Genomic DNA, 25,898 nt, shown 5'->3' with positions numbered 1-25,898 from the left:
TATTCTGCACTAACTGTATTTTTAATTCAGACATTTTGAACAACACAAATACATAATCCTAACATTTAAAACTATTAACACTACCGTTCAAAAGTTTGGGGTCACTTAGAAATGTCCTTGTTTTTTAAAGAAAAGCACATTTTCCGTCCATTAAAATAATATCAAATTGATCAGAAATACAGTGTAGACATTGTTATTGTTGTAATTGACTATTGTAGCTGGAAACGGCAGATTTTTTAATGGAATATCTACATTATCAGCAACCATCACTCATGTGTTCCAATGGCACGTTGTGTTAGCTAATCCAAGTTTATCATTTTAAAAGGTGTTCAACCTTCCCAAGTTCTCTCACGTCACCCCGCTCCTCCGTTCTCTCCACTGGCTTCCAGTTGAAGCTCGCATCCGCTACAAGACCATGGTGCTTGCCTACGGAGCTGTGAGGGGAACGGCACCTCAGTACCTCCAGGCTCTGATCAGGCCCTACACCCAAACAAGGGCACTGCGTTCATCCACCTCTGGCCTGCTCGCCTCCCTACCACTGAGGAAGTACAGCTCCCGCTCAGCCCAGTCAAAACTGTTCGCCGCCCTGGCCCCCCAATGGTGGAACAAACTCCCTCACGACGCCAGGACAGCGGAGTCAATCACCACCTTCCGGAGACACCTGAAACCCCACCTCTTTAAGGAATACCTAGGATAGGATAAGTAATCCCTCTCACCCCCCCCTAAGTTTTAGATGCACTATTGTTAAGTGACTGTCCCACTGGATGTCATAAGGTGAATGCACCAATTTGTAAGTCGCAGTGCGGAGCTTTAGCAGTGCGCCTCCGTGATACAGAGAAGAGCAGTCTCAGTTGAATGACTAGTCTTGAAACCTGACTGATTTGGATCAAGAAGGTCATTCTGAGAGAGATAGCGGGAGAGCTGGCCAAGGACGGCACGTTCAAGAGTTTTGGAGAGAAAAGAAAGAAGGGATACTGGTCTGTAGTTGACATCGGAGGGATCGAGTGTAGGTTTTTTCAGAAGGGGTGCAACTCTCGCTCTCTTGAAGACGGAAGGGACGTAGCCAGCGGTCAGGGATGAGTTGATGAGCGAGGTGAGGTAAGGGAGAAGGTCTCTGGAAATGGTCTGGAGAAGAGAGGAGGGGATAGGGTCAAGCGGGCAGGTTGTTGGGCGGCCGGCCGTCACAAGACGCGAGATTTCATCTGGAGAGAGAGGGGAGAAAGAGGTCAGAGCACAGGGTAGGGCAGTGTGAGCAGAACCAGCGGTGTCGTTTGACTTAGCAAACGAGGATCGGATGTCATCGACCTTCTTTTCAAAATGTTTGACGAAGTCATCTGCAGAGAGGGAGGAGGGGGGGGGGAGGATTCAGGAGGGAGGAGAAGGTGGCAAAGAGCTTCCTAGGGTTAGAGGCAGATGCTTGGAATTTAGAGTGGTAGAAAGTGGCTTTAGCAGCAGAGACAGAGGAGGAAAATGTAGAGAGGAGGGAGTGAAAGGATGCCAGGTCCGCAGGGAGGAGAGTTTTCCTCCATTTCCGCTCGGCTGCCCGGAGCCCTGTACTTCTCCAGTCCTATTCGGTGTCCTGTGTGAATGTAAGTGTGCGTTCTCTAATCCTCTCCTTCTCTCTTTCTTTCTCTCTCTCGGAGGACCTGAGCCCTGGGACCGTGCCCCAGGACTACGTGACATGATGACTCCTTGCTGTCCCCAGTCCACCTGACCGTGAAGGGTGAGAAGGGAGGGAGGAGAGAGGAGAGGATGTGTGAACATCAGAGGGCCAGGAGGGCAGGTCATAGGAGAGGAAAGACACCTGAACACTTTGGGTATGGTATATACATCGTATTTATTTATGGTATGGTTATAGAGCCAGATAAAGGACTCCTGATGGACATAATGTAACTTGTTTTATTATGGACATTGCCATTGATGGCTTCCAAAGTAGTCAACTGGGCACGAAGATGAGTACTCTATCTAAACTCTATAGGTTTGGTATACTGTAGTGTAGATATACAGTATATCATGCCCCCACCTCTGGAGGGCACTCTTCCCAGAGGCTGCTCCTCTTTGCCTGACCATTGGCTCCCCCTTTCCTCCTCCCTCATTCTGAACGTGTTGTCCTGGTCCAGGCGATAGGGGTTCTGGGATCCAGGTCCTCTGGTGGCATTGACCTGGTCTCTCCATCCATCAGCTATCTGCTGTAGGCCTCCCGCTGCCCCTGTCTGGCCCATCGAAAACACACACACACACATTACATTACTTTCATTGACCTTGTTTATTCATTGACTTTAATCTAGTCAGTAAACTACCAAACTACCTCTTCTCTCTTACTTGGGTGACTCTCTCTCTCTCTCTCTCTCTCTCTCTCTCTCTCTCTCTCTCTCTCTCTCTCTCTCTCTCGCTCTCTCTCTCTCTCTCTCTCTCTCTCTCTCTCTCTCTCTCTCTCTCTCTAAAAAAAAACCCCAGAAAGCATCAAACTAGGAATGGTGGAGCCTACTTATTCATTCCCTTTAAATCCACAAATTTGGAGAAAACAAGAAAATGGCCAGCGGCAGGTTGTCATATTGGAAACCAGCCAAGGTTCTTTCCGTGATGAATGTGGTTTATGACACTATTGGAGAGGGCGGTCCTCTGTAGCTCAGTTGGTAGAGCAGGGCACTTGAAATGCCAGGATAGCGGGTTTGCTTCACGGGACCATCCATACGTAAAATGTACGCATGCCTGACTGTAAGTCGGTTTGGATAAAAGCGTCTGCTAAATGGCATAGATTATTGTGTGTGTATGATTAAATGAGAATGTAGTAAGCTACACTACCTTGTTCATGAGATAGACGATGGACTGAGTGAGACCACAGTGTTTCTCAGCCAGGAAACGGTATCTCCTTTCCTCCTCCATCAGAGCCTCATGCTGACTATCCCTCAGGAAGTGAATGTACTCATCCTGTGGGCGCACACACACATGCAATATGTAAATATAAAACTTTCTCAGACACACACACACTGTGGAAATACTTTACAGGAATGTAAGACAATGGAGTTCTCAATGGTGCACTCTTAATCTTTGTTTTTTATTTTATTTTACTCATACTCTTTATCTGACACACACACACACACCAGTGGAGGCTGTTAGGGGAGGACAGCTTATAATAACGGCTGGAACGGCGAAAATGGAATGGCATCAAACATGACACCATTCCACCTGTTCTGCTCCAGCCATCACCATGAGCCGTCCTCCCCAATTAAGGTGCCACCAGCCTCCTCTGACACACACACACACACACAGAGAGAGAGGACTGACCTGGTAAGCCCCTCCCCTCAGCTGCCTCTCCAAAGATGTGGCCTGGGTCCGTACCTCCATCTCATATCGCCTCCTGCTGCCCTGGAGGACACATTACACCGATGCCAGATATGGTTACACTGAGTGTACAAAACTTTAGGAACACCTGCTCTTTCCATGACATAGACTGACCAGGTGAATCCAGGTGAAAGCTATGATCCCTTGTGGATCTCACCTGTTAAATCCACTTCAATCAGTGTAGATGAAGGGGAGGAGACAGGTTAAAGAAGGATTTTTAAGCCTTAAATCCTCTCTGGGGTAGGGGGCAGTATTTTGACATCCGGATGTAAAGCGTGCCCAAAGAAAACTGCTTGTTACTCAGGCCCAGAAGCTAGGATATGCATATAGATTTGGTAGATTTGGATAGAAACACTCTAAATGTTTCTAAACCTGTTAAAATAATGTCTGTGAGAATAACAGAACTGATTTGGCAGGTGAAACCCAGAGGACAAGCCATCCAGGGAAAAATATAGTGAGGTCATAGGATTTTCCAATAGCTTTCTATGGGATGCCCTTTTTATAAGGAACCTGGTTGCAGCTCCTATGGCTTCCACTAGATGTCAACAGTCTTTAGAAATTGTTCAATGTTTTTCTTTTGGTAAATTAAGAAGTAGTGCTATTCATTGTAAGTGTCACTCCAGGTGTTTTGATGCGCATGAACTGGAGCGTGCTTCATGTTGTTTTTATACGGTATTAGAAACAGTTTATTCCATCTTAAATTTTATCGATTATTTACGTTTTGGGGTACCTGAGGTTGGATTAGGAACGTTGTTTGAAATGTTTGGACCAAGTTTACAGGTAACTTATTAGATACTTTGTAGGCATGTTGGGTGAGTTGAAACCGGTGTATTTATGAATCAAATGTGCCAAATAAATTGACATTTTTGGGAGATAAAGAAGAACATTATTGAACAAAAGGACTATTTGTGATGTTTCTAGAACATTTTGGAGTGCTAACAGAAGAAGATCTTCAAAGGTAAGGCATTAATTATATCGCTATTTCTGACTTTTGTGGCGGACCTGCCTGGTTGAAATATCTTTTTCATGGTTTTGTATACGGGGCGCTGTCCTCAGATAATCACATGGTTTGCTTTCGCCATAAAGCATTTTTGAAATCTGACACAGCGGCTGGATTAACAAGAAGTTAAGCTTTTTTGATGTATAACACATATACAGTGCCTTGCGAAAGTATTCGGCCCCCTTGAACTTTGGGACCTTTTGCCACATTTCAGGCTTCAAACATAAAGATATAAAACTGTATTTTTTTGTGAAGAATCAACAACAAGTGGGACACAATCATGAAGTGGAACGACATTTATTGGATATTTCAAACCTTTTTAACAAATCAAAAACTGAGAAATTGGGCGTGCAAAATTAGTTGTGAGTTGTTTTGACAGGTGAATAACTACAACCAAGGTACAATTGCAATGCACTCTTAATTCTTCAAAATGACTCATGCATTGCTACTGTTCTACTGTTTGATGAGGATAGTAAAGTAATCTACTATTGCTTCCAGTTCAGCGGTGAGTCGCCTCTGGTTCTCTGAAATCTGAATCAGGACATCTCCTATGAGACATAATGCGAAATGATTATCATAGGTAGGCATTAAGACACACACATGTGCGCGCACACACACATCCCAAAAAGAGAGACACACGGTCAAAACACACACATACCCCCCCCCCCACTGTAAGACGTTTCTGTAATTTCAACAGTAAAACACTGTAGAATTCACTGTAAAATATTGTAAATGTGTTTTCATGCACATCTGTAATTTTACATATATTTTTTTCGGCATTTAGCAGATGCTCTTATTCAGAGAGACTTACAGGTAGTGTATTCATCCTAAAACAGCTAAGTGGGGCAACCAGCTAGGTGGGGCAACTCTACCTGTTTGAAGAGGTAGGGTTTCAGGTGCTTTCGAAAGATGAGCAAGGATGTCACGTTCTGTCCATCGTTCATATGTGTTTTCCTTGTTTTAGTGTTGGTCAGGACGTGAGCTGGGTGGGCATTCTATGTTGTGTATCTGGTTTGTCTATTTCTATGTTTGGCCTGATATGGTTCTCAATCAGAGGCAGGTGTTAGTCATTGTCTCTGATTGGGAACCATATTTAGGTAGCCTGTTTTGTGTTGGGTTTTGTGGGAGATTGTTCCTGTTTGCTGTTTGCACCAGATAGGACTGTTTAGGTTTTCACTTTTCTTGTTTTGTTTAGTCTGTTCATGTATAGTCGTCTTTATTAAAAACATGAATAACCACCACGCTGCATTTTGGTCCGCCTCTCCTTCAGATGAAGAAAACCTTTACAAAGGACCCTGTTGTACTAGATTCAGGGGGAAGAGCTTGGACTGGGCTGAGTGGGAGCTGCCCTCCCGTATGGGTGGGAATGCCAGAAGACCAGAGGTGGCAGAACAAAGTGCTCGGGTTGGGCTGTAGGGTTTAAGCATAGCCTGAAGATAGTGAGGAGCAGTTCCTCTTGCTTCTCCGTAGGCAAGCACCATGGTCTTGTAATGGATGCGCGCTTCGACTGGAAGCCAGTGGAGTGTGCGGAGGAGCGGGATGACATGGGAGAACTTTGAATACCAGGCGGGCTACAGCGTTCTAGAAACGTTGCAGGGGTTTGATGGCACAAGCCAGTAAAACACTGTAGAATGCACAGAAAAATACCTTAAATGTGTTTTACAGAATAAATGATGGTGCATTGTGAGAAAATGCTGTGGGCGGGGAATGAGTCTCTGGCCCACTAACATATTTTATGGCATGCCTTGTAAAAAGCTATAGTTTTTGCACCAATACAGTAATATACTGTACAATGTTTCAGGAATTTTACAAACCTTGTTCCAAAAATCTATAGTAACTTACTGGTCCATTTCTGCCAGTAATTCACTAATTTGATATTGATTACTAGTCTGCAGCTAGGAATTCGGTATCATTGAACGCGAAGAACGACATCTGCCGAAACAACCATTCTATAACAAATGAACTATCCCCTCTCACCAAGAGAGAGAGAGAGATCAGAGAGAGAGAGAGAGAGAGAGAGAGAGACAGAGAGACGAAACTCTCCAACAGAAACAAACTTTTCACCAGCGATCAAGACGACACACTGAGCGTAAATATATATATTGGTTGCAAATGTTCCCGAATGAGTGAGCGTTCATGTGCAAAGGATAAACATTTCAATTGTTATAATTATCACTCTGTGGTGACTTCTTAGTCGACCCCCACTTCCCCTTTTTTTCTGTCAAGCCACCATGCTGGTTTAGCCCACTAGGGCACATTCCCCTATTGTTTATTGTAACCACATTTAACTTGTTTGTTTGTTTATGCATTTCTGTGAATTACTTAGTTAGTAATAAATAAATTATTTAAGACACTTGATGTATGGATGACTCATAGTGAAGACTGGGTCCGTGCAGATAACCAAATATTTATGACGTTTCAAATGAGACTAACGTGAGGTAAAGTAAATAATTCATAAGACTATGGATCAGATATGAAAATATCTGAAAGGTTATATTAGGAAATTATAACCTAGTAATGTCACGGTCGTCCTCCTCTTCATCTGATCGGAGGACCAAAATGCGGCCTGATATGTGTTCATCATGAATTTTAATAAAGAAAACACTGAACACTGAAACACTATACAAAAACAGTAAACAAAATAACAACCGTGAAGCTAATGCGAGCTGCGCTGAAACAAGCCATCAACATAGACAATCACCCACAAACAAACAGTGCAACCCAGGCTACCTAAGTATGATTCTCAATCAGAGACAACTAATGACACCTGCCTCTGATTGAGAACCATACTAGGCCAAAACATAGAAATCCCAAATCATAGAAAATCAAACATAGACTGCCCACCCAACTCACACCCTGACCATACTAAATAAATACAAAACAAAGGAAATAAAGGTCAGAACGTGACAAGTAATCTGAATATTTTTCCTTGGTGCCCCGACTTCCTAGTTAATTACAGTTACATGATTAATCAGTTGATCGCGTTTTACTAATTACAGAGAATCTTTGATAAAAACTATAACTCTTCAATTTAATGATAGTCAAGGCACGACACTGGTATGGGTAAAATTTGAAGAGTTGTAACTAGAGGGGGGTTGGAGGGGGTGTATTTGTTTTTGTGTAATTAAATAGGTAGAATTATTGTCCTGTAGCTAATTGACCTTGGAATCTGTGATTTATTACAACAAATATTATAAAATAATGATTTTCAAGCTCGTTTGATGCCTGCATTTCTACATATCTGTAAACGTTATTTGAATTCATATTAAGAAGTGTTGATTATTTGGTGTCAGGCAAGCACAGCAAGGAAGAACTCAGTGAGATATGCAACATAGCATTATGTTTTTGCAAAATGTTCACTGCAAGAATGTGGGGCGCTTCATTTCTGTCACGCAGGGATCAAATTCCCCCCGGAGTCAGCACCAGGTCTTCAGGTCTAAGCCCCGGATGTTCTGAATGTCTAGTGATGTTCCTGGTTCTGAATACTTTCTGAATGCACTGTATATATGGGTCTTTCTACAAACTAGGGTACCAGTGAGGATTTTCCCACACTGTAAAACGTGTTACTACTAAAGTTACAGTTAAAGTCATTGATAATAATCAGCCATTTTTTCTCTTTTTTTCTAGAGGGTGGATCAGCTTAATATTGTGGAAAGAATGTTGCTTCCAATGTAATTGTCTGCATCATTTCCAATCCCCCATATTTTGGGGGTAAAATGTATATATCCATACACGCATGCATATATATACACATATATACATACACATACCTATATAGACATACATACTTTTTAAAAGAATATACCTTTATTATTATTCCCCGCAAACCCCTCCGCCGATCCCCCAATTTGAGTAAACTAATAAACACTTCTGCTTCTACCTTCACTCCATACATCTTATACACACTCTACAGACACAGTCTGTCTACTTTACAATAGTTCTCTCTTGTTTGTTCTTAGTCCTTCCTCTATTTCTGATGTCCAACCAGTTTGATTTCTATTTGTAACTATGCTATTTCACAAAAGCTCTGATACAAATCCCGTATGCCCTACATTGTTTATCTTGTTATTAGTCCCACCCTTCAGCTCCACTCAACCCCTCCCATCTGTCTCTCAACATCATCCATTTCGGATTTCTACTTGCCATATATTTTTCAACTGTGCTGTGATGCTTCACAAAATAATTGTACTTTCCTATTCTCTATAGCTCCTACAGATTGTAAATAAAAAAATAAACATTTTTGCTAAAATAATTATTATATTATTGATTGATTGACTATGGCTTTTCAAATCACCCAGTATTGCTATCTGTAGTGTTTGTTCTAGGCAAATGTTGCAATTCTTCAGCCATTCCTGGACCTGTGACCAAAATTTAGCGACATATGGACAATACCAAAATAAATGATCTAATGACTCTGCCTCCTCACAGCAGAATCTGCAGAGCTGGGAAGATTGTATCCCCCATATATATAACATTCTATTAGTTGCAAGAATTTTGTATAGTAATTTAGATAGAAAAATTCAAAGTTTTGAATCCGGTGTTGTTTTGCGTATCAATTTATAAACCATGTGCCATGGAATGGGTACATCGAAAATCTCTTCCCAACTAGTTTGCAATTTATATGGCACAGCTGTCAGTTTTTTGGTCCTTAAATTAAATTGGTATATGTTTTTATTTATCACACTTTACTTTAACCATTTATGTTCTTGTAATGAATTTCCTCCTCTGAAGATGAGAGGCGAAACGGATCAGAAGACCAATATGCGGCGTGGTAAGTGTCCATGGTTCTTTTTAATACGTTAAGGCACACATGAACAACTGACTACAAAAAAACAAGAAATGTGAAAACTCAAAACAGTCCTATCTGGTGCAATCACAGAGACAGGAACAATCACCCACAAACACACAGTGAAACCCAGGCTACCTAAGTATGATTCTCAATCAGAGACAACTAATGACACCTGCCTCTGATTGAGAACCATACTAGGCCGAAACATAGAAATACCCAAAGCATAGAAAAACAAACATAGACTGCCCACCCAACTCACGCCCTGACCATACTAACTAAATACAAAACACAGGAAATAAAGGTCAGAACGTGACAGTTCTTTAATAAAGGGCCGACATACAAGTTCCTTACTTTTTTCCCCTTCTACTTGCCTCTTCCATTTTTGTGGTAATGCTGCAATTAATTGGTTGTAATTTTGGGTAGAGCAGACATTTCCATATGTCTGTGTTAGCTGCATGTGTGACATAACTCCACCAGTCCTATTTATGATATAATTCACTAAATGTATACCTTTTTTAATAATTTCTTCGATAAATACAGTTTTTTTAATCAATTAGTATATTTGAATTTAACCACAATATTTGTCGTACTATTTGTTCCGTCCTTTCAGGTGGATTAAACTGAAATTGCAACCAACCTTCTAAGGCTTATTTAAAAAATAAAGATATTTTGGAGATGATTTCCTTTTCAAACAAAATAAAGTGAGCAGGTGTAATCTGAATAAAGGGGAAAAAGCCCTTCCTGAATATAGGATGAGACATTCGTACCAATTGACTAGAGAACCATTTTGGATTTAAGTATAACTTTTGTATGACTGATGCCTTTAGTGAGAGGTCTAATGCTTTAATATTTAATCATTTCTGCCCACCAAATTCATATTCGTTATATAAATATGCCCTTTTAATTTTATCTGGTTTGCCGTTCCAAATCAAATTTAATATTTTTTGTTCATATAATTTAAAAAGCAGGTCACTAGGTGTAGGCAAAACCATAAGCAAATAGGTAAACTGTGATATAACTAAGAAGTTAATCAGGGTGATTTTTCCACAAATAGACAGGTATTTTCCTTTCCAGGGTAGCAAGATCTTATCTATTTTTGCTAACTTTCTACAAAAATGTATTGGAGTGAGATCATTTCTTTCCTTTGGGATTTGTATACCGAGTATGTCTACATCTCCGTCAGACCATTTAATTGGTAAACTACATGGTAATGTAAAATATGCATTTTTTAGTGATCCAATACGTAATATGGTACATTTATCATAATTTGGTTTTAATCCAGAGAGGATAGCAAAAGTATCTAGATCCTCAAAGAGGCCGTGGAGAGACTCCAATTGTGGTTTTGCAGCTAACATTTCGATGGCAATAATAAATAGATATGCCGATAGTTGACAACCTTGTTTTACTCCTCTAGATAGTTTAAAACTTTCTGAGATGTAGCCGTTATTTACTATTTTACACCTAGGGTTACTATACATAACCTTAACCCATTTTATAAGAGATTCCCCAAAATTGAAATATTCTAGGCATTTATATATAAACTCCAGTCGTACTTTATCAAAAGCCTTTTCAAAATCAGCTATGAAAACCAGGCCTGGTGTCCCCGATATTTCATAGTGTTCTATTGTTTCCAGTACTTGTCTTATATTATCTCCAATGTATTGTCCATGTAAAAACCCTGTCTGATTAGGATGAATAATATCTGACAATACTTTTTAAATTCTATGTGCCAAGCATTTTGCTAGGATTTTTGCATCGCAACACTGAAGTGTAAGAGGTCTCCAAATTTTTTAATGGACTGGATCTTTATATATACCACTCTGGTCCTGTTTCAGTAATAATGATATCAGACCTCCTTGTTGTGTGTCTGATAATCTACCATTTATATAGGAGTGGTTAAAACAAGCCAACAATGGTCCTTTGAGTATACCAAAAACAGTTTTGTATACTTCCACTGGTATGCCATCAAGCCCTGGAGTTTTCCCATCCTTAAAGGCCCCAATTGCCTCGAGCAGTTCCTCCTCTGTAATTTGGCCTTCACATGAGTCTTTCTGTACAGATGTGAATTTTACATTATTATTAGGAAAAAAAATCCATACAATCAGTTTCAGTTAGTGGAGATGGAGGAGACTGAAATGAAAACATATTCTTAAAGTAATTTACTTCCTCTTTCAAAATGTAATTTGGTGAATCGTGCGTGACTCCATCATTTGTAACAAGTTTTAATAAAAAAATTTGGTAGCATTTCTATATTGAAGATTGAAAAAGAATTTGGTGCATTTTTCCCCATATTCCATCCAGTTCGCTTTATTTTTATAATATATTACACTAGATCTTTCTTGAATAAGTTCCTCCATTTCTTTTTGTTTTTCCTCTAACTTATTCTGTGCCTCTATAATACCGTTTTTATTGCTATCTAACTGTACTGTTAGTCCTTCAATTTCCTTTGTTAATATGGACTCTTCTATTCTAAATTGCTGTTGTTTTATAGATGAGTACTGAATTGCATTGCCTCTAAAGGCACATTTAAAAGTGTCCCATTCAGTAAGGGGATCTGCTGTACCTATGTTATGTCTGAAAAAGTCCGTTATAAATTCTTCTGTCCTAGTTCTAAACAATTTATCATCTAGTAGGCTTTGATTAAATGTCCAATATCCTCGCCCACGTGGAAATTCCGAAAGAGTAATATATATGCCAATTATGTGATGATGCGACCGCATTCTGTCCCCTATCAACACTTTTTAAACTTTTGGTGCCAGAGAGAATGGTATAAGAAAGTAGTCAAGGCGACTAGCTTGATTAAGCCTCCGCCATGTATATCTCACTAGGTCAGGGTATTTAAGTTTCCATATATCCACTAATTACTGGAATAGGCCTATACCTTGAAAATCTGACATTTCCTCAATTTGGTGCTTGAAAAGTCATTGTAATTATTGTAGCCAATCTATAAGTTATCCTGCTCTCTTATACTTATCCGTGATTTCATTTTGATCCGTTTTTGTGAGAGATTTGGCAACTTTCACTTATTTTCCGCTGCTTCAATTGAAAGGTGGCTATTCATTTGTGGTAAAAACAACATGTGGTTATTATGAGGAGGACAACATCTAATGTTAGCTTCAACTTGGCTTTCTATACAAATCCTTCGATTAAAAAAGGAAGCTGGTTTTTAGTCACTTTCTCATTATAAAAACAGCAATGGTAAGATGAATGTTACAACTAGCATTATTATATGTGCCGACTTCGGCCACAGAGACTACAGAAAAAAACAGCATGTATAAATCCAAACTGTACAAAAATACAAACGCAACATGCAACATCTTCAAAGATTTGACTGAGTTACAGTTCTTATAAGGAAATCAGTCAATTGAAATGATTGAATTAGGACCTAATCCATGGATTTCACATGACTGGGAATATTTTAGTCAGGCAAGGTGTCGCTGATTTCCCCCAGTGTATTTATCCCTGTGTTTCCTGTCTCTCTGTGCCAGTTCGTCTGGTATGTTTCCAAGTCAACCAGCTTTTCCCCGTTCTCCTGATTTTTGCATTCTCCTTTTTATAATCCTCCAGGTTTTGACCATTGCCTGTTTCAGGACTTTGTATCCACCTGCCTGAGCATTCTGCCTGCCTTGACCACGAGCCTGTCTGCCACTCTGTACCTCCTGGACTCTGATATGGTTTTGACCTGTTTGCCTGTCCACGACCATTCTCTTGCCTACCCCTTTGGATTAATAAACATTGTAAGACTCCAACCATCTGCCTCCTGTGTCTGTTTTTGGGTCTCGGCTTGTGCCTTGATACAGATAATTGTAAGGTCCCTCAATTCCAGTAGTGAATTTCAAGCACAGATTTTCAACCACAAAGACCAGGGAGATATGGTAAATATGTTTGTTTTTTTATATAACAAAATAGACCTTGAATATCCCCTTGAGCATGGTGAAGTTATTAATTAGGCTTTGGATGGTGTATCAATTAACCCAGTCACTACAAAGATACAGGTGTCCTTCCTAAATCAGTTGCCGGAGAGGAAGGAAACTGCTCAGGGATTTCACAATGAGGTCAATGGTGATTTTAAAAAAGTTACAGAGTTTAACAACATTGTAGTTACTCCACAATACTAACCTAATTGACAGACTGAAAAGAAGGAAGCTTGTACAGAATACAAATATTACAAAATATACATCATGTTTGCAACAAGGCACTTAAGTACTACTGCAAGAAACGTGGCAAAGAAATGTACTTTTTGTCCTGAAAACAAAGCATTCTGTTAGGGGCAAATCGAACACAACTCATCCCTGAGTACCACTCTTCATATTTTCAAACATGATGGTGGCTGCATCATGTTTTGGGTATGCTTGTCATCAGCAAGGACTAGGGATTTTTTTTAAATAAAAATAAATGGAGTAGAGCTAAGCACAGGCAAAATCCTAGCGGAAACCCTTGTTCAGTCTGCTTTCCACCAGACACTGGGAGATGAATTCACCTTTCACCAGGACAATAACCGAAAACACAAGGCCAAATGTACACTGGAGTTGCTTAACAAGATAACATTGAATGTTCCTGAGTGGCCTACTTACAGTTTGGAATTAAATCTGCTTAAAACGGCAAGACTTGAAAATGGCTGTCTAGCTATGATCAACAATTAACTTGATAGCTTGAAGAATGTTTTTAAAGAATAATGGGCAAATATTGAACAATCCAGGTGTGAAAATATCTGAGACTTACCCCAAAAGAGTCTGCTGTAATCACCATCAAAAGTGCTTCTACAAAATATTGACACGGGGTGTGAATAATTATGTAAATTAGATATTTATGTATTTCATTTTCAAAAAATGTGCTAAATATATAAAAACATGTTTTTATTTTGTCATAATGGTGTACTGTGTGTCAATGTAATCCATTTTGAATCCAGGCTGTAACAACAACATGTGGAATAAGTCAAGAGGTATGAATACTTTCTGAAGGAACTGTGTATCTATAAATATATATATATATAGATGAATGGTCTTGAGAACTAAAGTTTTGTTTTGCTTTGATTAGCGTAATGTTAGCTAGACACCACAAGTGTTTATCCAGATAATGAAAATGCACCCGCCTAAAAGAAAATTGTAATTTCAGGTGTGCATGATCTCAAATCCGGGCGGCCCTATACGCAAGTTGTGTAGGGCCCCATAATTACCCAACGGCCCCGCATCCCAGTGTCAACTTCGATGAGTGGATGATGCGGAACTATCCTTCTGGTCACGAAAAGAGAAGGAAAAAAACACAATGAGAGTGAATTGCGGGAACAGCAATCAGGTAAACTTGTGTTCTCTCCTCTCCAAGTTTTATGTCAGCAAATAACAGTAACGTTAAGTTGATGTGCTAGCTTGCAGTGCATCTCTCTCTAGTCTGTCATGTCTTGCTAACCTAGCTGGGCAGTACACCTCCTGGTCTGTCTGTGTCTTGCTTGCTCTGTGTTCTGTGACTTTGTGCCTGACAAAAGTGACAAAAGGGCAACTGTGTTTATAAACTGCAGCTCAGAAAAGATGACCTGGTCACTCGTGAACATGCGTTCATGTGCACATGAACGAAATGAAACTCACGCTTTCCAGCAGCAACCTCTGTGGAGACCAATCCAGACCATATATGGGCGTGATGGCATTCCTCATAGGCACATCATTTTAAAACAAGACAATGATTATCTAGTCTCTCAGAAGTGAAATGGGGAAGTGAAATTATCATTTTCCCTACCTCCAACATGGACAACCCAGCTCTGTACTCTACTGCAGAACTTAAAATCCAGCTCCAGAGAAAGATACTCCTTTGTTCCTGCATGTCTCCACGCTTAGTGAGTATTGGCGCATCAAGCGCATTCCAAGAGGACTGAGAATACAGAAGGAGCCTACTACAAAACGTTCATTCAGAAATGGGGTTAAATCCTAAACAAATGTTATTTAGATGTAATACTATTAATCGTTGAACATGTGTCGAAGGAAGTAAAATCAGTGAACATGAGGTTATAATGGAGATTCTAGGCCCAAATTTCACAGCCATAGATGACTCAATCAATCAGTCAAATACAGAGACTTCCTACAAGCAACAAAGATCAAGAAATATCAACGAGACACAGAGGACGACCAGCTCAACCAGGTGTACGCATGGGAATGCCGGTGTATGCATGGGAAGGCCCAAGGACTGGAGCACCGAGAGTCGGGGGAGCAGATACAGCAGCGGGAGGACATGGAAACCTACACACAGAGACATCCACTGAGAGCGATTTCACAACAGACAGCAACGCCAGCTACCATCGCAGACAGACAGTTTTTTTAGTCCAAAAGCAGCACAAGATAAGCATGCTCCGTTCAAAAAATGCAGAACTAAGAACAGATATAGCCTTTGGTTCACTCCAGACCTGACTGCCCTCGACCAGCAAAAAAACATCTTGTGGCGGACTGCAATAGCATCGAATAGTCCCCCGCGATATGCAACCGTTCAGGGAAGTCAGGAACCAAGACACACAGTCAGTCAGGAAAGCAAAGGCCAGCTTCTTCAGGCAGAAATTTGCATCCTGTAGCTCTAACTCCAAAAGGTTATGGGACACTGTGAAGTCCATGGAGAACAAGAGCACCTCCTCCCAGCTGCCCACTTCACTGAGGCTAGGTAACACGGTCACCACCGATAAATCCATGATTATCGAAAACTTCAACAAGCATTTCTCAACGGCTGGCCATGCCTTCCTCCTGGCTACTCCAACCTCGGTCAACAGCTCCCCCCCCCCACCCCCCGTAGCTACTCGCCCAAGCCTCTCCAGGTTCTCCTTTACCCAAATCCAGATAGCAGATGTTCTGAAAGAGCTGCAAAACCTGGACCCGTACAAATCAGCTGGGCTTGACAATCTGGACCCTCTATTTCTGAAACTATCGGCCGCCATTGTCGCAAACCCTATTACCAGCCTGTTCAACCTCTCTTTCATATCGTCTGAGATCCCCAAGGATTGGAAAGCTGCCGCAGTCATCCCCCTCTTCAAAGGGGGAGACACCCTGGACCCAAACTGTTACAGACCTATATCCATCCTGCCCTGCCTATCGAAGGTCTTCAAAAGCCATGTCAACAAACAGGTCACTGACCATCTCGAATCCCACCGTACCTTCTCCACTGTGCAATCTGGTTTCCGAGCCGGTCACGGGTGCACCTCAGCCACGCTCAAGGTACTAAACGATATCATAACCGCCATCGATAAAAGACAGTACTGTGCAGCCGTCTTCATCGACCTTGCCAAGGCTTTCGACTCTGTCAATCACCATATTCTTATCGGCAGACTCAGTAGCCTCGGTTTTTCTGATGACTGCCTTTCCTGGTTCACCAACTACTTCGGAGGGCATGCTATTAAATCAGAGGGCATGCTGTCCGGTCCTCTGGCTGTCTCTATGGGGGTGCCACAGGGTTCAATTCTCGGTCCGACTTTTTTCTCAGTATATATCAATGATGTTGCTCTTGCTGTGGGCGATTCCCTGATCCACCTCTATGCAGACGACACCATTCTGTATACTTCCGGCCTGTCCTTGGACACTGTGCTATCTAACCTCCAAACGAGCTTCAATGCCATACAACACTCCTTCCGTAGCCTCCAACTGCTCTTAAACGCTAGTAAAACCAAATGCATGCTTTTCAACTGTTCGCTGCCTGCACCCGCACGCCCGACTAGCATCACCACCCTGGATGGTTCCGACCTAGAATATGTGGACATCTATAAGTCCCTAGGTGTCTGGCTAGACTGTAAACTCTCCTTCCAGACTCATATCAAACATCTCCAATCTAAAATCAAATCTAGAGTCGGCTTTCTATTCCACAACAAAGCCTCCTTCACTCATACCGCCAAACTTACGCTAGTAAAACTGACTATCCTACCGATCCTCGACTTTGGCGATGTCATCTATAAAATAGCTTCCAATACTCTACTCAGCAAACTGGATGCAGTTTATCACAGTGCCATCCGTTTTGTTACTAAAGCACCTTATACCACCCACCACTGCGACCTGTATGCTCTAGTCGGCTGGCCCTCGCTACATATTCGTCGCCAGACCCACTGGCTCCAGGTCATCTACAAGTCCATGCAAGGTAAAGCTCCGCCTTATCTCAGTTCACTGGTCACGATGGCAACACCCATCCGTAGCACGCGCTCCAGCAGGTGTATCTCACTGATCATCCCTAAAGCCAACACCTCATTTGGCCGCCTTTCGTTCCAGTTCTCTGCTGCCTGTGACTGGAACGAATTGCAAAAATCGCGGAAGTTGGAGACTTTTATCTCCCTCACCAACTTCAAACATCTGCTATCTGAGCAGCTAACCGATCGCTGCAGCTGTACATAGTCTATCGGTAAATAGCCCACCCAATTTTACCTACCTCATCCCCATACTGTTTATATTTACTTACTTTTCTGCTCTTTTGCACACCAATATCTCTACCTGTACATGACCATCTGATCAATTATCACTCCAGTGTTAATCTGCAAAATTTTAATTATTCGCCTACCTCCTCATGCCTTTTGCACACAATGTATATAGACTCTCTTTTTTTCTACTGTGTTATTGACTTGTTAATTGTTTACTCCATGTGTAAGTCTGTGTTGTCTGTTCACACTGCTATGCTTTATCTTGGCCAGGTCGCAGTTGCAAATGAGAACTTGTTCTCAACTAGCCTACCTGGTTAAATAAAGTTTAAATATATATATATATATATTTTAAACAACAAGGCTCTACGAAAGAAAATAAACGATGTAGGAGAGACAAGCGGTCAAAGAGGGGACCAGGAACACAGGCCGTGGACATGGAGCTACAGTAGGACGTGGTATTTCATGACCCTCTCCAAAAAAGAGCTCACTGACGCGCAAGTCTTATCTAAGGTCCTCTCCTTTGTACCAACATGTACAGACAAACTATTTGATACTATTGCAAGATTAAATATGAGCACGTGTTTTTGTCAAACACTGTTTGGGGCCTAGAAACCCAACAAAGAACTGGTACCCATTTTAAGTCCAAAAGCAAATTATGTCCTATAGTTAACAACTCCTCGATTAATACCTATTGTAGGTTAGTCGAACAAGAAGCCATGTCAGTATATACAAGAAAAACAAATCACATTCAGAAGAACCTCACTTGGACAGAACAAAAGGCACTTAATGAACTAATGAAATATTCATCTTTGGTTGTCAAACCTGCAGACAAGGGGGGTGCTGTGGTCGAGTTTAGACTATGAAAAATACAAAGAGGAGACTTAGAGACAACTCAGAAATGAACATTTCTATAGAATAACTGAGTGTTGATCCCACACAGGTGTTCCAAATGGATATAGGGAAACGGAAACTATATATATCTCAAAATCTGAATATGAATACCTTTGCTACAAATGTGCCAAAAGTCCTAATACTAACTAATACCCAACGAAAAACTTTATCCTAGAGTCGGCTGAATATGTTTTGACGTATAACTATTTCAGGTTTGATGATGAATACTACCATGGAACATCTATGGGCTCCACGTTCGCTCCGAGCTATGCTAACCTTTATGTGGGTCTTTTTGAAGAACGTTTTGTTAATAATGAAAACGAAAATCCATTTTTGAATAAAGTTCTGAAGTGGTATCGATATGACGGGTTTTTACTTTTGCATATGGGGAGGAACGTGAAAAGAGCTGTCAGATTTAATGGCATTACTCAATGACATTTGACCCTAATCTCAAATGCACTATTAAATGTGACGCTAAACGTTTTCATTATCTCTATGTGGATTGCGAAATCAAATGGAACCCTGTTTACAACTCTGTATAGAAAATAAACGGGCATAAACATTATACTACAGGGGGACAGCTTCCACCCTGTGTCGTTAAGTTAAAAAGAGGACTTCTAAGAAGCCAGTTTTTCAGACTGCGCCGTATATGCTCCTCCACAGAGGGCTATCTGTAAAAAGCAGCGGAGATGGACAATACGTTTCTTAGAAGAGGCTATTCTCCACAATGCGCGGATGACACTATTAATTTGGCATTGGGGAAAACACGAGATGAACTGCAACAAAAAAAGACCCACTCGAGCTAAAGAACTGTAACGTTCACCACCACATACTGTATACCTTGAACTCGTGAAAAGTGTGAGATGCTGTCAAGAAACACTGGCATGTTTTATCATCGGACCCAGCTTTGCCAGCTGAATTTAAGAATCCACCACTTATTTATTGTATATAGGAGAGGTCGCAATTTACGCGATAAATTGATCCATGCCAAATGCCAGCCACAAAATAAAATCCGCCAGGCTATTTTACGCCCTCTTCCGAATTGTAGCTGTAAATGCAGAGTTTACGCACAGTGCAACAATATGAAGTGTGAATATTTCTTCCACCCACATAAAGGAAAACGGTTCCAAATTAATGACATTATTACGTGCTCTACCACCCGTGTTATCTATATTATTAAATGCCCATGTGGGCTGTGCTAAAACCTCTTGTTCTCTTGTTCTTTCAAACAGAATCAGTGAACACAAAAGTTCAACTAGGAGAAACGACAGGGATTATCCAGTCGCAGTACATTTTAATGACCTACATGACATTTCTACCTTTTTAGATTTTGTGGCATAGAGAAAGTTAATATATCAGACAGTGGAGGTGATGTAAATAACTCTGACCAAAAGAGAATGTTTATGGATTTTCATCCTCCAGACATTATTTCCTGAAGGTCTTAATTATGAAATGCTTATGCGTATTATGCTGTAAATGTGAACTTGCATTATGCCCCTGTTTCAGATTACTCTGACGTTTTTCTTGCGGTGTACACAATGATTAATGAAAACTTGCTTGGTAGGTCGATGACCCCCATTGTGGTTTTACAGACATGTTTAATATGTTTTATGTACACACTTTATTCGAATATTTATGAAATGCATATTGTTTATTTGGTTATTTGGTAACATTTATTTGTTTTTCTTCGACTCCAACCCCATTCGATGCGTGGAATGGATGTGGGTGGGGCTATGCCTACATAACGGTGCTCATTTAAAACACTCACAAAAACTCTGAAGAAGGCCGTGAGGCCGATACGTAAAAGTTTATTAAAGGTCAGTGATACTATCAAGAGCAGTGTGCTGGTTTCTTATTTTTTCTCACTTCCCCTGTGAGAACCATGAGCAGGGGCTGATTTGGCTATACGTTACTATATATTTTACAGGAAATGTTTTACAATGTGGGAGAAGTCCAATCAGTGAATGCTCAACTAGACTGAATCAGTTTATGTGGGCTTCCATAGCCAACCTTACACAGATGTAGGATCTTAATTTGAGCCAGTTTGCTCCAGCAGGAAAATAATCCTGGAGCAACAGGAAATGTGAATTATTATGTATAGTTAGTTCACTTTTTTGTTGGGGTTGATACATTTTCCGTAAGGTAAAATCATGTCTGAAATTTCTAAGTGGAAATTGCAAACTTCAGAAGCCTTTTTAAACCTCAAATACGGTACATGTTTTACATGTACATGTAGCAAACTGGCATTATAGGAAAGTTCTTCTGCAACAGGGTGATCAAATTAAAATCCTACAACGCCTTTTAGCCTCAGTGTCTGTAAGTGGCTAGGTTCAGGCTGGATTAAATGAATTTAACAGGACCCACAGTCTGTCCCTGGATTCCACTGCTATTGTACAGACATCAAGGGCTCCGGTTGCATTATACCTCTTATAAGCATTATGAGTGAAATGGGAAGACTGACTCTGGACCAGGTGTTATGGTTAAACTCACGCATAGGTTGTCTTGTTATCTCAAAATGCATCAACATTGATGTGGGCAAAGTACATTTTAATTCATATTCCACTATGGGGTAAAAAAATAACATAGATGTACGCACCTACGCCCTCTGTACCTCTGCTCTATACAAACAGGAACAGACTGTGTATGGCAACAAAAAAAGAAATAACTCACACGCATACAGACTGTGCTATTCAACCCCACTCAACCCAGTGTCCACCCTCTGTCCCATACACACACATGCACACACGCAAACGTCTAAGAAAGCTCCAGAGTTATTGTGACGGTAAAAGGAAGTATAATGTGCTGCCTGTCAGATAAACTTTGCTCTGTGTGGTTCGGTGAAGGACACTGCAGTGATTGGGGTAATAACCACAACCATAAACAACACAAAGGACCAACACAGTACATGTTTCTCTAGCTTTGTTCCTGCATCTCTACCTTTCTCATACTCTTTAACTGACCTGATGCACACCATACGGCAGACACACGCACATATGTCATGTGCATGCGCGCACACACACACAGGGAATGAAGAGGTTCTTACCAATCAAGCGAGACGACATGGTGTGGAAGGCCTGCTCCCCTATCTTAGCAAGGATGCTGAAGTAAGCCTCACTGGTTATCGCGATGGCTAAACACACACACACACAGAAACAAGCAGGCAATTTAATTGCATATCCAGCTGATATGATTCACTTAGCTGACAATCCCAGAGTTAGACTCATGCCAGTAAAGGCACAACGAACACATTCATCTGAAAGCAGAAAATTGCAGAAAGGTTGTTTAATATGCATCAACAGATTAATCTATAATTCATTCAGATAGCTGGGTCCATCACATATACATGTTCCATATCTCATTGCTTTGGAGTGGAAAAGGACTGGTGCAGACAGAACAATAAATGGACAGACATATTTACATTCAGCAGCTCAACCAATAGAAACATGTGTAGGTTATATTATGGCCTATAGGTCCATGGTAATAAATATTCCCAGGTGATATGGCAGCACTTTACGAGGGAAACCTCTGACAAAATGAAAATACATTTGCATTTATTTCCAGGAGGGGCACGGCCAAGGATCTCTCATTGATGGGATTTAATAGCAACGATGTGGAAGCATCGTATAGATCTGAGAAGGACCTCTAGTAGAAATCAGAGTCATATACTGTATGTATGACTCTGCTGAGAATGACTCGTCACATTTACTCTATTTTATTGGAACACTTCATCGCATTCAAATGCATGCCACAAAGGTCATCCGTTTCACTTCCTTTCTCATGCTCACCTTGGAAAGCCTGCATGTAGCGGTTTCCCAAAGACACTAGCTTCTGTAGACTTGGGTTGAACTGATCCATCAGGCTCTGTTAACACACACACACACAGAGAGAGACACACACACACACGAGACATTGAAAGGCGTGGTGCTTATCTTGGACAGTTAGCTGTATAGATACACCCTGTTCATAAGTCATATTGTATTTATTCATAGAATACAGTACTGCTCACAAGTATAGTGCACCAAATTGAACAGTATATACATACAAACAACAAATGTGCATTGCAAGTTAGGCCTTCAGTTGAGTTTTTTTTATTGCTCAAGCACGATTTTCAAAACACTACACACAATTAGCACAACCACACACCCAATTAGCAAAACACCACAGATCCTTTGCAAAATTAAACACTTTTGTAAAAACTATACACTTCTTTTTAAAAACCACACTTTGTTACCATATGAAACACACACGTTTCACATTACTATACTCTTAGCACGAGTTACACTCTGCTGTGATAAACCTAAAACCCTTTTAGCACTTCTACTTCCCTATGATTAGAGTAGGCTACTATCAACAAAGTACAAATATAATGTAAATTCACCAAACACTACACAAGACCAATGTTGCAGACTGAAGAAACTTATTTATTTCTGCCCAAAATGTTGACATGGAGATTCATAATACTGTAACCAAACGTCACTTTACGTATTGTAAGTTTTAAAAAAACAACAACTAGACATTGTCTCTTCACCTAGCTGGATCTGGCCAGAGAATTTCATCAACATCGCAGGCAATGTTGTCATTAGCAAGACACCTTGGAAAGAAACGTATTGAATGATGAACCCATTCTTGTATTGCTGCGACCTCCATCTGGTCACATGCCTCCATGGCTTGGATGAGGGGTACCTCAGCCTGGAGACGGAGATCATATACCTTCCACCGCCATGCCAAGAAACTCTTCTATAGGGTTGAGGAATGGAGAGTATGGTGGAAGATATAGGACGGTGAAATGTGGATGTTGCTGAAACCAGTTCTGAACCAGAGCAGAGCGGTGGAAAGACACATTGTCCCAGACAACAATGTATTGCATATGATCGATTTGATTTGCTGCTGTTATGTTGTACAATTGGTTCAAGAACGTAAGTATGAGTGCTGTGTTGTAAGGGCCCATATGGGCATGGCGGTGGAGGACCCCATTCTGTGTAATGGCTGCACAGAGTGTTATATTACCCCCACGTTGCCCTGGGACATTGACTATAGCCCTGTGGCCAATGATGTTTCTTCCCCTCCTTCGTGTTCTCGTCAGGTTGAACCCAGCCTCATCTACGTAAATGAACTCATGCTGGATCTCCTCTCCATCCATTCGTAAAACTCTGAAAAACAGTGTCAGGCAAAATTGTGTAGTTCAGTGTAGATCTAGTATACATATTACAGTAAAATATTATGAGACAGTATGCAAGATCACACTGCTAAAGTGAATACATACCTCTGCATAATCATGCCGCAGTCGTTTCACCCTTTCTGAATTTCGCTCGAAAGGCACTCGATAAATTTGCTTCATTTGAATATGTATTTTTTTCGGGTGCGTGCCAGTGTTGAAGTTGAGACCTGATGGATATCGTTGAAATATTGACAATGTTAGCTTGGAGCTACTTGAGTGTTATAGCATTGTTGGTCAAAACCATGTTTACTATCTCCCTCTCTTGCTGTTCTGTGAACATAGGAGGCCTTCCCCCTTGTCGTCCCTGACCCTCAATCCTATGTAGAAAAAAAACAGTATACAATAGTACAGTAATTTCACAGGAAAAGGTAACAGAAATGCTGATAGTGCATAGAATACTGTACTGTAAGCAGTTACTGAAAATGTGCAGATGTTTTTGATATGATGATATTTTTACAATACCTATTTTCCAGTCTAAATGTTCTAGTCACATTTGCCACTGTATATCGGCTTAGATTTGGCTGTACTCGCAGTCCAGCCTCCCTCAGCGTCAGGCCGTGGTTGACAACGTGGTCAACCAGTGTTGCGCGGATCTCATTTGTCAGAGTCGGTCGTCTTTGAGCACCTTCTTGTCTTCCACCTCTTCCTCATCCTCATCCTCCTCCTCATCATCCTCTTCCTCTTCGTCCTCCTCGTCTTACTCTTTCTCTGACTCTTTCCATTGTGCTTGAAGACCGATGAACTCACCTGCTGCTTTTTATAGTGCTCATACACCTGATTGGTGTGTCTACAATTAAGCAAACGAGTGTTTGCACACCTGATGACTGTGTTGAACCAATTGGTTGGAGGGTGTGGTAATTTGACAGTCAGCGCTTTGGTATTGCAAGGACGTGACTTCATGATAGATTTTTGTATGTAATGTATGTTAAGTGTGTTTAGTGTTTTGCAAATCACTGTGTGTAGAGTTTTGCAACAAGTGTGAGGTTGACAATGTGCTTATAGTTGTGCAAATATGGGCTGATGTTTTGCTTCTTGAGTGTAAGGTTTTGCTAATAGTGTACTACTTTTAATTTTAGTGTGTAAGCAATCCAAAAAAACTGTAAGTTTATATCTAGGGCCATGCTAAAATTGCCAAGAGTTCAAACCAATCTCACTCACCGCATATATGCCCAAAGTAGAGCGATGCAACTGGTCGATGTTTTGTCCAGACATTCGGACGCTCAAAGTATTCCCACTTGCTGAAATGTTTAATCTATTTATTTATACGTTATGAAACATAAGGCGACAGTCCCGAAAGTCCCCTATCTGTATCAACGTGGATGTTCTAATTCACAGGAAACTGGGCGAGGAGCACAACAGAACGTGTGAGGAATTGACACTGGAGCTCAGAGAGGACTATTGTAAATTATTAATCAAGTCAAAGCTATAAACGACTCAACAACACAGAACGCGCAGCGACTAGTGACCTGGTGGGAAAAATACATCTAATTAAGCTTTACAAAGATAGGTTAGTAGTGTAAGTAAGGGCTTTAAAGGGCCATTTTCATTGTCTCCTGCACAATACCAGTGTCTACATGAAAATGGTGCATTTCTACATTTTGTATAAAAATATATAAAGTTCTAGCCGATGACATCATCAAAAGTTAAACAGTTTAAAGATAGTGATTGTCAAACACTATGGGTTTCGGGTGATGTGGTGAGCAAGAAAATACCCGTCCCTCTGGCTAGAAACTAGTTGCAGGTTTAGAAAATATGTTTTTCCTACTTTTAATCCTACCCTGTGATGTCACAGAGAAGCATTTCTTTACCTTTTTAACCACATATTATAGAAACACGCCATTTTCAAATATGTAGACACTGGTATGATGCTGGTCACAAGTATGGTCACTAATGAATATTAGGTTAAAAATGCTACATTTCAACCTTCATCAACACTTTACAGTTTTTAACAATCACTTTGGCACTCATTTCAGAACCTTGTGGTCATTTTTCAAAACTCTAGACACAAAACTCAAAATGGTCATCACTTGTAATACAGGCTGTCCAATGTTCAAAACATTGCATTGTGCATTCATATCTTTAAAGAAACCTTGCACTTGCAGAATCATTGATTCAAATAACTCATTTATCATGAAATGCCATGGGAACATTCATTTAGATCACACACACACAAGATACCGATAGTTTCACTGTGTCGTTGTTCGTACAATCATTAAATATTGTAGTACAAAATATGTGATACATGTTTCATTATGCTACTACACGTAAATACATCACTGTAAAA

The 25,898-nt window shown here is 40.7% G+C and overlaps 1 protein-coding gene across 2 annotated transcripts; it reads right to left on the bottom strand.

Moving 5' to 3' along the window:
• Window positions 1–1,670: 1,670 nt before the first annotated feature.
• Window positions 1,671–24,977, bottom strand: LOC124015173 (brain-specific angiogenesis inhibitor 1-associated protein 2-like protein 2). Of its 2 annotated transcripts, XM_046330178.1 has the most exons (5): window positions 24,773–24,977; window positions 22,182–22,257; window positions 21,440–21,526; window positions 3,289–3,369; window positions 2,902–2,931 (listed from the first exon to the last, which is right to left on the bottom strand). In XM_046330178.1, the coding sequence occupies exons 1-4, from the start codon at window positions 24,824–24,826 to the stop codon at window positions 3,350–3,352; spliced, it is 237 nt and encodes a 78-aa protein (XP_046186134.1). In that variant the 5' UTR covers window positions 24,827–24,977; the 3' UTR covers window positions 2,902–2,931; window positions 3,289–3,349. The 2 variants fall into 2 exon arrangements, with proteins under 2 accessions (XP_046186133.1, XP_046186134.1); XM_046330177.1 differs by lacking the exons at window positions 21,440–21,526; window positions 22,182–22,257; window positions 24,773–24,977 and adding exons at window positions 1,671–2,213; window positions 20,993–21,128 and having other exon boundaries at window positions 2,806–2,931.
• Window positions 24,978–25,898: the final 921 nt, after the last annotated feature.

The sequence above is a fragment of the Oncorhynchus gorbuscha genome, linkage group LG26, assembly GCF_021184085.1.
Source record: "Oncorhynchus gorbuscha isolate QuinsamMale2020 ecotype Even-year linkage group LG26, OgorEven_v1.0, whole genome shotgun sequence".
Taxonomy (NCBI): Eukaryota; Metazoa; Chordata; class Actinopteri; order Salmoniformes; family Salmonidae; genus Oncorhynchus; species Oncorhynchus gorbuscha.
Note: the sequence above shows the minus strand (reverse complement) of the source record. Positions and strands in the feature narration are given on the sequence as shown.

What these genes read in the sequence shown, in the direction of transcription:
- LOC124015173 (XM_046330177.1), bottom strand. Translation starts at nt 3,348, where the DNA reads ATGGAGGTACGGACCCAGGCCACATCTTTGGAGAGGCAGCTGAGGGGA. An exon ending in TGAGGGGAGGGGCTTACCAG is followed by an intron (nt 2,932 to 3,288) that starts GTCAGTCCTCTC and finishes GTGCGCCCACAG; the next exon opens with GATGAGTACATTCACTTCCT. An exon ending in TCGTCTATCTCATGAACAAG is followed by an intron (nt 2,214 to 2,805) that starts GTAGTGTAGCTT and finishes TCGATGGGCCAG; the next exon opens with ACAGGGGCAGCGGGAGGCCT.